The sequence below is a fragment of the Heterodontus francisci genome, chromosome 34 (genome assembly GCF_036365525.1).
Source record: "Heterodontus francisci isolate sHetFra1 chromosome 34, sHetFra1.hap1, whole genome shotgun sequence".
In the NCBI taxonomy this organism is placed as follows: domain Eukaryota; kingdom Metazoa; phylum Chordata; class Chondrichthyes; order Heterodontiformes; family Heterodontidae; genus Heterodontus; species Heterodontus francisci.
The window spans coordinates 23,959,042-23,975,615 of record NC_090404.1 but is presented as its reverse complement, the minus strand read 5'-3'; the positions used below and the strand labels follow the sequence as shown (position 1 = coordinate 23,975,615).

General features: G+C 43.7%; 1 protein-coding gene and 1 long non-coding RNA gene across 2 annotated transcripts; one reads left to right on the top strand and one right to left on the bottom strand.

Annotated features, from left to right (window-relative positions):
• Positions 1 to 48: 48 nt before the first annotated feature.
• LOC137349241 (uncharacterized) lies at positions 49 to 6,547 on the bottom strand. The gene is made up of 3 exons (XR_010969301.1): positions 6,473 to 6,547; positions 4,338 to 5,312; positions 49 to 180 (listed from the first exon to the last, which is right to left on the bottom strand). It is a non-coding gene; the product is annotated as an uncharacterized lncRNA (long non-coding RNA).
• A 1,417-nt stretch (positions 6,548 to 7,964) lies between these two features.
• Positions 7,965 to 16,290, top strand: LOC137348740 (zinc finger protein 214-like). The gene is made up of 4 exons (XM_068013994.1): positions 7,965 to 8,147; positions 12,175 to 12,303; positions 14,774 to 14,862; positions 15,630 to 16,290. The coding sequence occupies exons 1-4, from the start codon at positions 7,965 to 7,967 to the stop codon at positions 16,288 to 16,290; spliced, it is 1,062 nt and encodes a 353-aa protein (XP_067870095.1).
• Positions 16,291 to 16,574: the final 284 nt, after the last annotated feature.

Below are 16,574 nucleotides of genomic sequence, written 5' to 3'. Positions count from 1 at the left end.
CTTCCTCTAAAATTGTATGGCAGGATTGGAATTTCAGCCTCGACACAGTCCTTCAGGGTCACTAATAGGGACTTCTCATCTCTTTTCACTGACAGACCCATGAGACTTACCTGACAGCTTGTAATTGGTTTTCAATGTCCTGCTTCTGCCTATTTATAGCTTGCTCATGTAAAGGGTGTTCTGTGAAGATGAACATAATGGATAGCAATATATATAAGCATACCAGTAAGCGATGTGCACAAATCAGTAGGGATATAAATTAATAAAAAGTAAACATTTACGTGACATTGACAATCCAGAAACTTGAACGTAAGCAGGGTAATTGTTCTTATTTTGTGCTATGACATAATCATCTGAACTAAGCAGAAAGCAAAACCAGGTAGGGAGAATTGTATTCCAGTTATGCAGCCTGTCCAATTTGCTGTCCATTAACTTAAATGGACAAGAATATCATATTCTGTGATGGAATATAGGTATAATAGGCTTAATTAAGTAGAATTTGGAAATAGTTAGTGTATTATGCCTTTTACAAGCAAAGATTGAATAAATGGTCAGTTTTCAGACCTCACTGAAATTCCCCTTTAAGAAGGTAGAGTTAAATATTTCAAGGTCCCTGTTGGAATAAAATTTCTGTTGCCAGGAAATTGGAAGATAAACACACATTGAAATATCCTGTGTGACCTCAGTAAGAGGTAGCAATAAACTTAATTAGTTTATGGGGTTGTCGATGCAGACAAATCGGCTCCGGAGGTTGCTTTAAAAGGTACCATAAAAAAGGCAATTATAGAAAATGGACTTACAGGAGTAAGAGGTCAAGTAAACACAATTATAAACATTTTGACCAGATAAAGGCTTACAACTTCAGAAAACGGGGGTTTCCAGTAAAACATTAAATGAAGAGTTAGTTCATGATACTATCAAATATGGATTATAAAAGGAACACAGGAAGGACACAAATGCTGGAAGTCAGATGACACCTTAGAAATAGTATAAAAATGAAAGGTTTTGAAAGCAAAGTTTAGCGGTGTTGTATCCTCAAACAACGCTTCTCATCCCATGCCATGCTTGGGAGATTTCAGGTAAAAGTTTACTTCAATTTTTGATGGATATTCTAAGGTAATTTTGCTGTAACATTTAGCAAGGTTAAACTTTTGGATTCTATGTTATGAAATAAGAATGTGTGTTACAGCTCTCCGTAATATATACTTATCCACTTAAGTTTATTGCATGTTAGATTCTTTAATAAATCTATAAAAGTTAATACATCGTCTCGTAGTTTTCTGTATGCAACTACAAGAACCCTCTCTCTGTCTCTTAAGTGGAGAGATACGTATCGGAGAGTTTCCCAGACCCTTATAATATCTGGGATATTTATGACTTAGCCATAAATATTAAAAATAGGCTATCCGAAAGATGGTAATATTCTCTGTTGGTGTTCTTTCACCAACATGGGAGAATTATAGGTCCTGGGTCTCCCTATGTGCTTGGTGGCCATGGGTTTCGGATTAGATGGCTTCCTCACAATGAGGTTCGTGATCAGAATTTGCGGGAGGATTACAGACAGCTACTGGTACATCACCTTCAAATGAAACAGGCACTTCTCCAGGCTTTTGCTAATGACGGTGCTGCAGGCTTTCCTCTGTCTGTGGGACAGCCAGTGCAGTCTCAAAATACACCCCTAGGCAATGTGAATCTTAACTCTATATATACCATGTGTGGCAAGGCCTGGTCCCAGTAATCAAGATAAAACAAGATGGATTTTAAATAACCTCGACAGACTTGCCACTTGTTGTCAAGGCTGGAGTGCTGCACATTTATGGCAGCACCTCCCCGTGATGTTAACCTCTGATCTCGTTCCCGCCACCCCCCCAATTAATAAGTGCAACAGCTGGATGCAAATATATTCCCACCTCCTGACAGCAACTCAAGGAGGGCATGTAATGGGCTCAAAGAAATCCTTCAAAATGCTGTTAAGTTGAATGGTTTGGTAGTTGCCTATCGGTTAGGTAAGGACCTTACACATGACAACTGGGAAATTGTTCATGGATTTCTGGCTAACCAGTATCTCAATTCTGTGCTTAGGCTAGCCTGTGAATATCATATACATTCTGTTAGAAGCATGTGATACTCCCGACCCAATTATCATTTCGACAATTATTTACCTCCAAGCACAAAATAGAATAACCTGATTAACTTTAACTAATGTGGTGCCTCTATAGATGGAATGCTTTTTTTTAAATATCATGACTCATGGTAGATTTTATAATTTAAAAGTCACATTATAAAGATTCTAAACTAAAAATAATCTTGTTTGCAGTACAGATCTCAGTATAATCTTCATGAAAACTAATTAAAAATGTGTTTTTTTCCTCTTCAAAAGGAACCAAATATTAAGCACTGTGAAAATTGTACCAGATCTTGCTAGTGACAGTGAAAAAGTAATGAGACTAGTGTTGTACCTCTAGGAAGCAAATCCTGCACTCTGGGTCCCACTACCTGGTGGGACGTCCTGCCCCATGTGCCCAAAGATCTGCAGGTTGAGAATCAGCCTGTTCAGTGACCTGAAGACCCATGGCAGAAACTCGCGACCTTGAGTAGACGTCATCCTCGAATCGAGGGACAGTCAACGACGACCTCTACAGTAACAAGTTTGAGGTTCAGTTACATCATCCCCAAATCAGGCTCAAAAGTTTGGTAATGGCCCTGTGACAATGCAGCAGGTCCAATGGACAGCTGTATATCCCAACAGTGATGAACACTTCTGGCTCCTGTTCTACTGCATCAATTGGTGCAGTGGCAGCTGCATTTAACAGCAAGGTGAGCTGAAAATCATAACTATTGTGTTAGCTTGGAGAAAGGCAGCACTCCGTATATACATATTCATACATGTACAGAGTACTGTGCCATCAACCTCAGAAACCCAGTGACCATTTATAGTGACTGCAGAGAGCTCACAGGATAGTTGCACTGTAGCCAATGTACAGCACTTGTGGTGCAGGACAGCCTTTTCCAGATAATAAGCAATTTCAAACCACACATTGAAGAAAGATGGCCAGAGTTATACTCCTTGTCTTGCATCACTATGGTGCAAAAGATAGCTTCACACTGGCTCAAGGTTCACAGTGTGACTGGGGCAGCAGACAGTGAAAGTGGAGATGAACAATGAATGGAATTCAGCCATACACCTGAGCAAACAGATAAGTGGAAATTCCAGATCACTTCAGTTGCTGCAAAGTACAGGATATATTCAGTTTATACAGCTCATGCTCACTGCAGGATATTCACATGCAGTAACCAGTTTGTTTCTGGTTTCAATTTCTGGTCAGAAATTACTTCAGACACACACTGCTGTGTAAATGGAAGCAAGTTTCAAATTCCTATTGACAGACCAATGTTTTTGCTGCAGACCAGCGACTTGCCAGCTACTGATCCTGAACCATTAATTTTAAGCCATAAATGTGGAAAGGATGTTTCCCCTTGTGGGAGAATCTAGAACTAGGGATCACTGTTTAGAAAATAAGGGCTCGCCCATTTAAGACAGAGATGAGGAGAAATCTTTTCTTTCAGAGGGTTGTGAATCTTTGCAATTCTCTTCCTCAACAGGTGGTGGAAGCAGAGTCTTTGAATATTTTTAAGGCAGAGGTAGATAGATTCTTGATAAGCAAGGGGATGAAAGGTGATTGGGCGTAGGTGGAAATGTGGAGTAATTAGTTCAGCAATGAACTTATTGAATGGCGGAGCAGGCTCAAGGGGCCGAGTGGCCTACTCCTGCTCCTAATTCGTATGTATGTAAATGAGCTGTGTCAGTTCTGACTTGGTCTCTAAGATATGCCATGAAGGCAAAAAGAAACATTCTATGTATGTACACACCTCCTTTCTGGCCCATTTACAGAAGACTGACGCACAAGTTGTAAAGAAGTATGCAATTCCACTTGCTATAATAAAAACAAAATACTGTGGATGCTGGAAATCTAAAATAAAAACAAGAAATGCTGGAAATACTCAGCAAGTCTGGCAGCATCTGCGGAGAGAGAAGCAGAGTTAACGTTTCAGGTCAGTGACCCTTCATCAGAACCCACTTGTTTTCCATGTTGAAGTTCATTTCCACTGAGCTGGAAGACTATAAAAATAAAGACAACTTAAAAACAGGTAAAATGACCACAGGGCAGCGTTGTGGTTGACCGGCTTTAAAAAAAATCTGAACTATCAGTGAACTGACTGTTGCAATTTTTTTTCAAAGCTGAACTTCTGGTTAAGGTCAGAAAGGGGAAAGCCAATGGTGGATTTCCGAAACCCCAATGTCGCAAATCTGTTATGTGGTTTCTCACCCGAGTTACCTGTAAACTCGCTGGTGTTTCAGCAGGTTGGATGACCGAGTGAATCTCTTCCCACACTCTGAACAGGTGAACGGTCTCTCCCCAGTGTGCGTGCGCTGGTGTACAGTGAGGTTGCCCAATTGTTTGAACCCAGTTCCGCAGTGAGAGCACCTGAACGGTTGTCTCTTTAGTGTGAAGATGTTGATGGATCATCAGTTCAGCTGAACACTTATAGCAATTCCCACAGTCTGGACATTTAAAAGGTCTCTCATCAATGTGAACTCACTGATGTCTCAGCAGGTCAGATGAAGTAGTGAATCCTTTCCCACACTCTGTGCAGTTGAACAGCCTCTTCCCAGTGTGAACTCACTGGTGTTTCAGCAGGGAGGATGAAGTAGTGAATCCCGTCCCACACATGGAGCAGCTGAACGGCCTTTCCCCAGTGTGACTACGTTGGTGTACAGTGAGTTCAGATGTACACTTCAACCCAGTCCCGCACTGAGTACACCTGATCGGTCTCTCGTCAGTGTGAACACATTGATGGATCATCAGTTCAGCCGAACATTTATAGCAATTCCCAAAGTCTGGACATGAAAAAGGTCTCTCGTCAGTGTGAACTCACTGATATCTCAGCAGGTCAGATGATCGAGTGAATCCCTTCCCACTCTTGGAGCAGGTGAACATCCTCTCCAGCGTGTGACTGCGTGGATGTGTTTCCAGCTCGAATGGATAATTCAATCCCTTTCCACAATCCCCATATTTACATGGCTTCTTCCCAGTGTGACCGCGCTTGCGTTTTGACAGGCCAGATGATCGGCTGAAACCTCGTTCACACACAGAACACATGTACAGTTTCTCCCCACTGTGAATGGTGCTTTTCCCTTCCATGTTCAAAATTCAATGCTATTCGGGTTACGATAAATTGGGCGACTCCTTCAGGTCCTGATCAAATGTTTGCTTTGCATTTCACAGCTGCAAATTCTCCCCTTTTAAAGCCTGTGAAATTGATTTAAAACAGAAAAAAAGAGCGTGAGAACCTCGAAAAATACAAAGGCAGGGTGTGAAATGGAGTTGAATGATCTGGTAATTTTTGGGGCTGGTACGAGGAAAAAGTGACCATGAAAGCTGCTGGATTGACGTACAACCCCAGCTGGCTCACTAATGTCCTTCAGGGAAGAGAACCTGCCACTCAGTCTGGACCTACACAAGACTCTGCCCTCTATGGAAGCAGAGAGAGAGGATGAGGTGGGAGGGGCAGGGAGAGGAGAGGTATTTTGTATATCTATAACCCGACCAGAACTTTGACAGAACTTCCCAAACCATCAACTTCGTTCATCTAGAAGGACCAGGGTAGCAGGTGTATGTGAACACCATCACCTCCAAGTTCCCCTCCAAGTCACACACTATCCTGACTTGTCTGACATCCAGTACTAGATAAACAGAAATTTCCTCCAATTAAATATTGGGATGTCTGAAGCCACTGTCTTCAGTTCCTGCTACAAACTCCACTCCCTGGTCACCATCTCTATCGCTCTCCCTAGCAACTCTCTGCGGCTAAACCAGATGGTTCATAACTTTGGTGTCATGTTTGACCCTGAGATGAGTTTCCGTCTGCCTATCGGTGCCATCACTCAGACCGCCTATTTCCACCTCAGTAACATCTCCCGACTTCGCCACTGCCTCAGCTCATCTGCCTCTGAAACTTACATCCATGCATTTGTTACTTCTCAACTTGACTACTCTAACACACTCCTGGCCGGCCTCCCACATTCTACCCTCTGTAAATTTGAGATCATCCAAAACTCTGCTGCCTGTGTCCTTACTCGGACCCAGTCTGTTCACCCATCACCACTGTGCTCACTGGCCTACACAGGCTCCCAGTTAAGCAGCACCTCAATTTTAAAATCCTCACCCTTGTTTTCAAATCCCTCCATTCCCTCACCCCTCACTATCTCTATAATCTCCTCCAGTCCTACAACCCTCCGAGAGATCAGGGATCATCTAATTCTGACATCTTGAACATCCCTGATTTTCATTGCTCCACCACTGGTGGCCGTGCCTTCAGCTGCCAAGACCATAACCTTTGGAAATCCCTCCCTAATCCTCTCCGCCTCTCTACCTCACCTTCCCTGATTCAGACACTGATTAAAACCCACCTCTCTGATCAAGCTTCTGATCATCTGGGTTTTATTAACCCGCCTCCCTCTCGCCCGCTAGAACCGCGCGCTCTGTCGACCGCGCATGCTCAACTCACACGTTCCGCCCTCCCGGCTGATTGACGGCACTCACACCAATAGGAAGAGTAGGGCGGGGCTGGAGACCAGGGCGTGCGGTGGGTCCGCCAACGAATCACAGCGTGTGTGAGCGGGGGCTGCCACAAGATGTGGGCGGGGTCCCTTCACCAGTCCCGCCCCCTCTTTACTATTGGTCCGCAGTTGCCGTCAATTAACAGGAAATTTCTGGCTGACAGGGCATTGCGGAACAATGCTTGGAGCATGCGTAGTGCGAGTGATGGCTGTGCAGCGACATTTGTGATTCGCGAAGAATTTAATAAAGTGTAACATCAAAGCGCAAAACTTTAAAGGAAACTGAGCTCAGTTATAAAGGGGCCTGGGGGAGGGGAGAGAGGAACCATTTGGGACACCGCACAGGGCAGGAGGTCCCCCCTCCCCGGTTCCACAAAGACTCCCCTTGGACTGGGCCACACCTGGGCAGGGCTGGCTCAAGGTGCAGGAAGCTGATAGGCTGAGCTGTGGACTGGGAGGAGTGGGAGGTTTGACTGACAGGCCTGGGGAGGGGGATATCAGGGCAGGTACACGCACTGCTCCCCCTTTTCCTCCTGGGATCTTTTACTGGAGTCGTGTTGCTGAGTGTTTCTAAACTCTGTCTCCCTATCCCAGTAATGGAGGTGGATTGTAGGTTGCTGTGAGTGTTGGACTATATTGCCTCTCATTATTTCTCCTTCTCTCACTCCGAGTTCCAGGCTGTAGGTTCGGTCAGCTCAATGCGCCTGAAACATTAACTCTGTTTCTCTCTCCACAGATGTTGTTTGACCCGCTGAGTGTTTCCAACATTTTATTTCAGATTTCCAGGAACCAAAGTATTTTGTCTTTGTTTTATTCCAGGTGTTGCTCACAGAACTGAATTGAGAAACACAGACGGACCAATTAATAGCCACTTTGTATCGGGTGGGTGTTGAATGTGGAAGTCGGTCCTTGACTTGCGTAGGTCATTTTTGCTTTATCGGTAATTTAAAGTGAGTTACACTAGTAATATGCTGTAACAAAAACGACAAAAGAAACTTAACTAAATAAGAATAAAAAGTAATTCCTAGTGATGATCCACTCCAGTTACAGAAGAGCCCAAGCTGACAGGCAGATGTCGTGTGCTCCCTCTTCAGAGACCCCTGGGCACAGAAGTAGCCACAGAAGAGAGACAGACAGTCTGGCCGGCCAACTCCCCAGAATGCCCGCTGCCTGGACTTGTTTATGGCCACGTTGGCCAGGTCCTGGTGCAGTCCCACGAGGAGGTCTCTCGTCTTGCTGCCATCTTTCTAGGAGCAATGTGCAGCAGGGAGCATGCACAGCCATCCGGGGCCAGGAAGCAGGAGGAGAGAATGTTGTGAATTTCTATCCTGGACTGATAGTGATGGCTTTTGTAAACTCCTTTTACAGGGGCTTAGAAGGGGAGGTTTTGCAGACGGGAAGCTCGTACCAAACATCACATCAAGATCTGACCGAGTCACTTGCCTCATCAGGTGCTGAATATCATCAGCCTTTAAATGTGGCAGGAAAAAGGTTTGTCTGTTCTGTCTGTGGGAAAAGATTTCAGGTATCTGTGTGACTGGAAAAGCACTGAGATACACAAAGCCCTGGTTAGACCACACCTGGAATATTGTGTTCAGTTCTGGGCACCACACTTTCGGAAGGATATACTGGCTTTTGATGGAGTGCAGTGTAGATTTACCTAAAGGATACCTGGACTCCAAGGGTTAAATTACAAGGAGCGATTACACAAATGAGCATTTAAAGTCATTCTGGCACAGAAGGAGGCCCTTGAGTCCATGCCAGCTCTGTACAGCAATCCAGTCAGTCACATTCTCCCGCTCTGTCCCCATTTCCCTCAAGTGCCTATCCAATTTCCTTTTAACATCATTTACATCTCCTACACCTCTATTAGATCTCCCCCCTCTATCTGCTTTCTTCCAAGGACAATAACACCAGCTTCTCCAATCTAATCTTGTAGCTAAATTTTCTCCTTGCAGGTATCATTCTGGTAAACCTCTTCTGCTCCCCCTTTCCTAAAGTGTGATGATCCGAACTGGATGCAATACTCTAGTTGTGGCCAAACCGGAGATTTATGAAGGTTCAGCATAACCTCCCTGCTTTTTTACTCAGTACCTCTATTTATGAAGCCCAAAATCCCATATACTTTGCAAACTACTCACTCATTAGGTCCTGCCATTCTTCATGGATTTATGCACATGAACCCCCTCAGTTCCCTCTGAAATGCAAAAGGTGAGCATGCAGGGGCAGCAGGTAATTAAGAAGGCAAATGGAATTTTGGCCTTTATTGCTAGGGGGTTGGAGTTTAAAAATAGGGAAGTCTTATTACAAGTGTACAGGGTGTTGGTAAGGCCGCACCTGGAGTACTGTGTTGCGTTTTGTTCCCCATATTTAAGAAAGGATATACTGGCATTGGAGGCAGTTCAAAAGGGATTCATTAGGTTGATTCCTGGGATGAAGGGGTTGACCAATCAAGAATGGCTAAACAGGTTAGGCCTTTATTCATTAGAGTTTAGAAGAATGAGGGGTGATCTTATTGAAACTTACAAGATTCTGAGGGGGCTTCACAGGGTAGATGTTGAGAAGATGTTTCCACTAGTGTGGGTATCTTCAACTAGGGGACATAGCTGCAGAATAAGGGGACACTCATTTAAAACAGAGATGCGAAGGAATTTCTTCTCTGAGGGTTGTGAATGTCTGGAATTCTCTCCAGAGAGTTGTGGAGGTCAGATCACTGAAAGTATTTAAAGAGGAGTTAGATTTTTGAAATAACGGAGTTGAGGGCTATGAGGAGCTGGCACGAAAGAGGAGTTCAGGTCTGGGGAAGATCAGCCTTGATCTTGTTGAATGGCGGGGCAGGCTTGAGGGGCCGAATGGCCTGCTCCTGCTTCTATTTTTTTATGTTCTTATGTCCCTGCACAACTGTGCCATTCAGTATATCTAACCTCTCCCTTCTGCTGGAATGCATCACCTCACTATGAGGGTTGTATTCCCTGGTGTTTAGAAGATTAAGGGGTACTTTGACCAAAAGTTTTAAGATATTAATTGGAACTGATAGGGTAGATAGAGAGAAACTATTTCCACTGGTTGGGGAATCTAGTACTGAGGGCATAGTGTAAATCTTAGAGCCAGACCTTTCAGGAGTGAAGTTAGGAAATACTTCAACATACAAAGGGTGGTAGAAGTTTGGAACTCTCTTCCACAAACAGCAGTTGATGTTAGATCAATGTTAATGTTAAATCTGACATTGATAGATCTTTGTTAACCAAAGGTATTAATGGATATGGGACAAAGGTGGGTTTATAGTGTTAGATCACAGATCAGCCATGATCTCATTGCAGGGTGGAACAGGCTCGAGGGGCTAAATGGCCAACTCCTAGAATCAGAGAAACTTGCAGCACAGAAGGAGGCCATTCAACCCTTTGTGCTTGTGCTGGCTCTTTGAAAGAGCAGTTGTGTTTAGTCCCACACACCCACTTGTTGTTTGTAAGCCTGTAAGTTCCTCATTCTCAAATACCTGCCAACTCCCTTTTAAAATCAGGTTCCACCACCATTTCAGGTGGAGCGTTCCAGATCCTGACAACTCTCTGTTGGGGCAGAAACTGTTGAGTCCAGAAGGTTGTAGAGTATCTAATTGAAAGATGAGCTGCTGTTCCTCGAACTCCCATTGAGCTTCATTGGAACAGCGCAGGAGGCCGAGGTCAGAGTGGGAGTGGGATGGAGAATTAAAATGGGAAGTGACTGGAAACATTTCAGGATCACACTTGCAGACTGAACGGAGGTGTTCCTCAAAGTGATCACTCAATCTGTGTTCAGTCTTCCCAATATAGAACAGCCCATATTGTGAGCAGTGAATATAATATAGTAAATTACAAGAAGTACAAGTTAATCACTGTTTGGTTTCGTCCCACAAAACCTTGAGAATAGCCCAAAGCAAGATACTTTATTTGAAGATTAAATGTTACAATGTAATGCAAACCAATTGCCAGAATATTAAACTCCACTCCAGCTATAAAGAATATTAACATCAGATATAAACCCCACTGTCAGAATGAACATGGTTCAGTCCCAGATGTGATTAACAGCAGCAAGAACAGCAGAATACAACTCCTGCAGTCACTTGTGAACTTGCTGATGTGTTAGCAGGTAGGATGACTGAGTGAATCCCTTCCCAGACACTGAGCAGGTGAATGGCCTCTTCCCAGTGTGAACTCACTGGTGTGTCGGGCGATCTGGGGTGTTAATCAAATAATTTACTTTACCAATTCTCTTGACCACTTTTATACAGACCACTGAACCGTGCTTTCAGCAGCTCACCCTGTAAAGGCAGTAATACTAACACCTCATCCCCTGGTTGAAATGTTCAGGTCTTGGCATGCTTGTCTGTCCATTTCTTCATAGTTATTTGGGAAGTTTTAAATCTAGCACAGAAGATTCATCCCTCAGTTCCAAAAACCTTTCTTTCGTTAGTTTTAGAGAACCTCTTATCTCATGTCTGTAAACTAATTCAAAAGGATTAAAACTCGTAGATTCATTGGGTGAATCCCTAGTGGCAAACACAAGAAATTCTAGCCCTTTATCCCGATCATGGGGATATTCATGACCGTATGCCCTGATCATCATTTTGAGGGTCTGATGTTACCTTTCTAAAGCTCCTTGTGTCTGTGGGTGGTATGCTGAAGACATTAACTGTGTTATAGCCAAATTATCCATAACTTCCTGAAGTTTTAGACATAAAATTAGAAGCTTGATCCGACTGAATCTCAATCAATAATCCATATCTCATGAAGAACAGGGTTAACTTCTCTCCCACTACCCGAGCAGAAATTGTTCTTAAGGAAATGGCCTCGGGGAACCAAGTAGCCATATTCATGATAGTGAGTATATATTGATCCACTTTTGTTTTCAGTAAAGATCCTACACAGTCTACCAACACCCTACTAAATGGTTCCCCAAAAACTGCTATAAGAATTAGAGGTGCTGGTTTTATGCAGGTTGTGCTTTTCCCACATTCTGGCACGTATGGCATGTTTTTAAAACGGGCACCACATCCTTGGAAAGACCTGGCTAGTAAAAGTATTGGCTTATTCTGCTTTGGTCATCCGGATTCCCATATGTCCCACTATAGGAATTTCTTGTGCGAAACTTAATAGTTCCCGCTAATATTTTGGCGATACCACTATCTGATGAACAACCGTTCATTCTTCATCCACAGGTCTGTGAGGAGGTCTCCACTTCCTCATCAGAATCCCATTTAATATAACAGTCTTCCGGAACTCCTTTTGCCTCAGCTCTTGTTAGAGCTGATTGTGTCACTTGATTTAACACTGGATCAGCTTGCTGAGCTGTGATCAGAGAAGACTTATTAAATATTTCCTTTGTATTATCCAAATCCCCAAAGAAAGTTTCAGATCTTTGGTTATCTGATGGTGGTGCCAATTTTACCTATGACGATGGAACTTGTTTAGCCATTGCTCGGGTTACTACACATGAAGGAAAAGTTCCTGGAACCTTTTCCTGTAACTGTTCTGTCTCTTTAACTTCACTTGTTTTTTCCGTGACTACTGGAGAAGCTACTACTTTCGCTGCAGCCAAATCATTCCCCAGAAATAAGTCAACTCCGTCTACTGGCAGACTATGGACAACTCTTACAGTTACCACTCCAGACATTAATTCACACTCTAGGTGCACCTGATGCAAAGGTATGAGTATATACTCCCTGCCAATACCATTCACTAAAACCTTGGCATTCAGTGCATTTTGTGGTGGAAATGTTCTGCCTTCCAGCAGCAAAAGAGTTTGGGTAGCTCCTGTATCCCTACATATAACTTCAGGTTTACCTCCCTCACTTGAGGAATAAGGAGTTACTTTTCCTTTCGACAAGAATTCCCTATAACTCCTGTATTTTATTCACAACCCTTGCACACTCAGTGGTTTCTGTACTTGGCCTTACAGCTGCAGTCAGAGCTATAGCCTCATCTACTGTACTCTTGGTGCTTTCACTGCATCGGCTTTGTGTACCCCAATAAGTCATAGAGTTATACAGCACAGAAACAGGCCCTTCGGCCCATCGTGTCCATGCCGGCAGTCAAGCACCTAACTATTCTAATCCCATTTTCCAGCACTTGGCCCGTAGCCTTGTATGCTATAGCATTTCATGTGCTCATCTAAATGCTTAAATGTTGTGCTGGTTCCTGTCTCTATCAGCCTCTTCAGGCAGTGTGTTCCAGAGTCCAACCACCCTCTGGGTGAAAATTCTTTTCCTCAAATCCCCTCTAAACCTCCTGCCCCTTACCTTAAATCTATGTCTCCTGGTTATAAGTCTTCTCTGATCACCTGGGTTTACCCTGCAATTTCCAGCATTCTGCACAAAGATGTCCCACCTGGTGACAATGGTAACACTTAGGCTTGCAGACCTCAGTTCCACCCTCAGCTTCTTTCTTTCTGGCCTGAGCATGAGATCCCAGAACGTTCCCAGCTGTCCCTTCTTGTCCCCGGCTCCTTGCCTTTCTTTCACTCTTCCCACCTTCTATTCTCAGGTTTGTGGGAGTGACGGGCAAAGGATTTGAGTCTATACACAAGCTCCTAATCATCAGCAATTTCCGCTGCCTGAGTGGCCTTTGAAACCTCTGGTGCTCTACGTGGCTTCTAACTAACGGAGGGAGTGAATTCATAAATTCTTCCAGGAGAATTCATTCCCTAAGATTCTCATACATAGCCTCCATTTTTACTGCCCGTATCCAACGATCAAAATTAATTTGCTTTACCCTCTCAAACACTCTCATTCTGCACAGACAATCTCTGGAGGTTCCAAAATTTCTGTCGGTAAGCTTCAGGGGCTAACTCATACACAGTGAGAATAGCCTTTTTTGCCATCTTATCTGCAGAAGCCTCCTCCGCCATCAACGTTCTTTGCATAAGCAGTGTCTAGCTTTCCTTTGGCCACTTCATCTGTTTGGCAACCTTTTCAAAAATATGAAAAATGCCTCTACGTCCCTTTCCTCAAACTTCGAAAGAGCTTGCACAAACTTAAGCTCTCCACTGGGTCCTGGGCTGGTCAGATCTTTCCTCACCAGTATTTTCCTTGGAGTCAAGACCATCCCTTTATCTTAGTTCCAGCATTTTTAATTTGAATTCCCTTCCTTCTCTTTCCAGCTGCTCTGCTTGCTCCATTTGAAATTGCAGGTTAAATTTTTCATTTCCAATTACAACTGAATTTTAGTTAATTCAACTCAACTACCATCTAGTTTGCTGCCTCCTTCCAATTGAAATGTTGAGCTATTACTGCAATTATGTCTGTTTTCTTAGTCCCTGGTTTTAACTCTAATAGTTCTGCCAAATCCTTGAGTTTCACCTTGGTTAAGTGTCTCAAATCACTCAGGGATACATCCTCCTTCCCCAGAAAAGTTGCAGCAACTGTTAAAGAAATTCTGATAGAGTAACCTATTATATTGCAAGGAAACCTGGCTCTTTTTTTATTTTTCCTTTTATTATTACCCCACTTACAATTGTACGTCGTCGGTGTTGGGTTTATCCCAGCAAGAGAGCCCCAATTATATATGTTATGACCGAGGCGGGAGGAGTGCATTGTTCATTCTAGTCCCACTTCTCCACAGGTCACAACATATATTTTACATTTTCCCACAATATGGTCAATCATATACTCTATTTTTCCCAGAATATAACACGCTAATAAGGTTTCTTTAATGAACAACAAAATTATCAGTTTATTATAAAACAAGTCTTAACTATTCATGAAGTAGAGCGTAAACACACAGATAGAAATTTTAAAGTCCCTTTTTTATCTTAGCCCATCTCACTCACACACACATACATACACTGGTTAACCGGAAAAATAAAAGGGATTTTGGTTCAGAGTTCTGTTACAGACAAAAAAAAAACTTGGGCTGATTACCTTCTCATTTTTGAAGAAAACAGCAGATCAGATATGTTGTTCCAAAACTGACATACAGTCTAACTTCCGAGTACATGTAGACGGGTCACTGAGATCTTTTGGAACATTTCTTTTCGGGCGGCGTTGAGAAGTAATTTAGCAGACTTTTCTTCAAAGACGAGACATGATGAATTGACACAGTGGATTTCTCAGGGTCTTTTAGAGGTGCTGGAAAGCGAGCTGGGTTGTGGTCTTGTCTCCTTCCTTCACTTCTTCAGCAGCAGGCTCACTTTATCAGCCGTCCGCTCCAGAAGGTGAAACACACTGACACGACAACCAAAAGCTTGCGAGTTTTCTGCTCCCTCAGGTGCGCTTCTACCCCTGGGCTTGTCCTATCAGGGTGCGTGACTGACTTCTCTGCCCATATCTTCCCCTGTTACCTAGGTTTTTTTTTTCTACTTTTAACAAGCCATGTGACAAGCAGTAAACATTGTTGCCAAACTAGTTCTTTCAGTGCCCTCTTGATTCCCCTCTTGGGGGAAAAAAAACTGGGCCAACATTTCTTCAGTTTGACAATGAAGTCCTCAAAAAATATTTTAACAAAAAAAAAATCACTTTCGTAAGACTGGGTTCAGTTCTCCAGTACCTGTGTGCAGAATGAGAATAAAATCAATGAGTCAATGATTTTCTCTCCAGGTCACTGGGACCCTGAAGCTCCGCCCACTCTCTGTTCTGGTCTGACAAATTACCAGATTCATTCAGCTCAATTTCACAACCTGTCTTTATGTCTGTTGTGTGTTCTCTCCCACTCCCTTTTTTTTTGTTTTAAATTCATTTTACAGGGTATAAGAAGGGGAGGATTTGCGGACAGGAAAATCAAACAAAACATCACGTCAAGATCTGACAGTTACTGGATTCAGGACCGGAATATCATCGGACTTTGAACATGGAAGCAAAAAGCAGCGATCACAGTGGGGAGAAACTGTACACATGTTCTGTGTGTGGACGAGGTTTCAGATGATCATCTGGCCTGTCAAAACACAAGTGCAGTCACACTGGGGAGAAGCCGTGGAAATATGGGGACCATGAGAAGGCATTCAATTACCCTTCTGAGTTGGAAACACATTGACACAGTCACACCGGGGAGAACCAATTCACCTGCTGTGTGTGTGGGAAGGGATTCAATAAGTCATCCTCACTGCTGAGACACCAGCAAGTTCACGCTGACGAGAGACCATTCAGGTGTTCTCACTGTGGGGCTGGGTTCAAACGATCACATGACCTCACTGTACACCAGCGTATTCACTCCGACGAGAGACCTTTTAAATGTGGGAATTGCTACAGAAGTTCCAGGGAACTGATCTCCCATCAACATGTTCACACTGACGAGAGACCGTTCAGGTGCTGTCACTGCGGGACTGGGTTCAAGCAATCGGGCAACCTCGCTGTCCACCAGCGAGTGCACACTGGTGAGAGGCCGTTCACCTGCTCTGATTGTGGGAAAGGATTCACTCAGTCATCCTACCTGCTGACACACCAGCGAGTTCACACTGACGAGAGACCTTTTAAATGTCCTGACTGTGGCAATTGCTATAAATGTTCTGCTGAACTGATGTCCCATCAACGTGTTCACACTGACGAGAGACCATTCAGGTGTTCTCATTGCGGCACTGGGTTCAGACGATCATCTGATCTCACTGAACACCAGCGCATTCACACTGGGGAGAGGCCGTTCACCTGCTCCGTGTGTGGGAAAGGATTCACTCAGTCATCACACCTGCGGGGACACTGGTGAGTTCATAATGACTAGAAACCTTTTTAAATGCATGGACTGTGGCAATTGCTGTCAATGTTCTGCTGAACTGATATCCCATCAACGTGTTCAAACTGATGAGACATCATTCAGGTGCTCTCTCTGTGGGACTGGGTTCAGGCCATCAGACCACCTCAATGTACAGCAGCAAGTTCACACTGGGAAGAGGCCATTCACCTACTCTGTGTGTGGGAAGGGATTCACTCAGTCATCCAACTTTCTGAGACACCAGCGAGTTCACAGATGATTACAGGGGTTGGATGCTG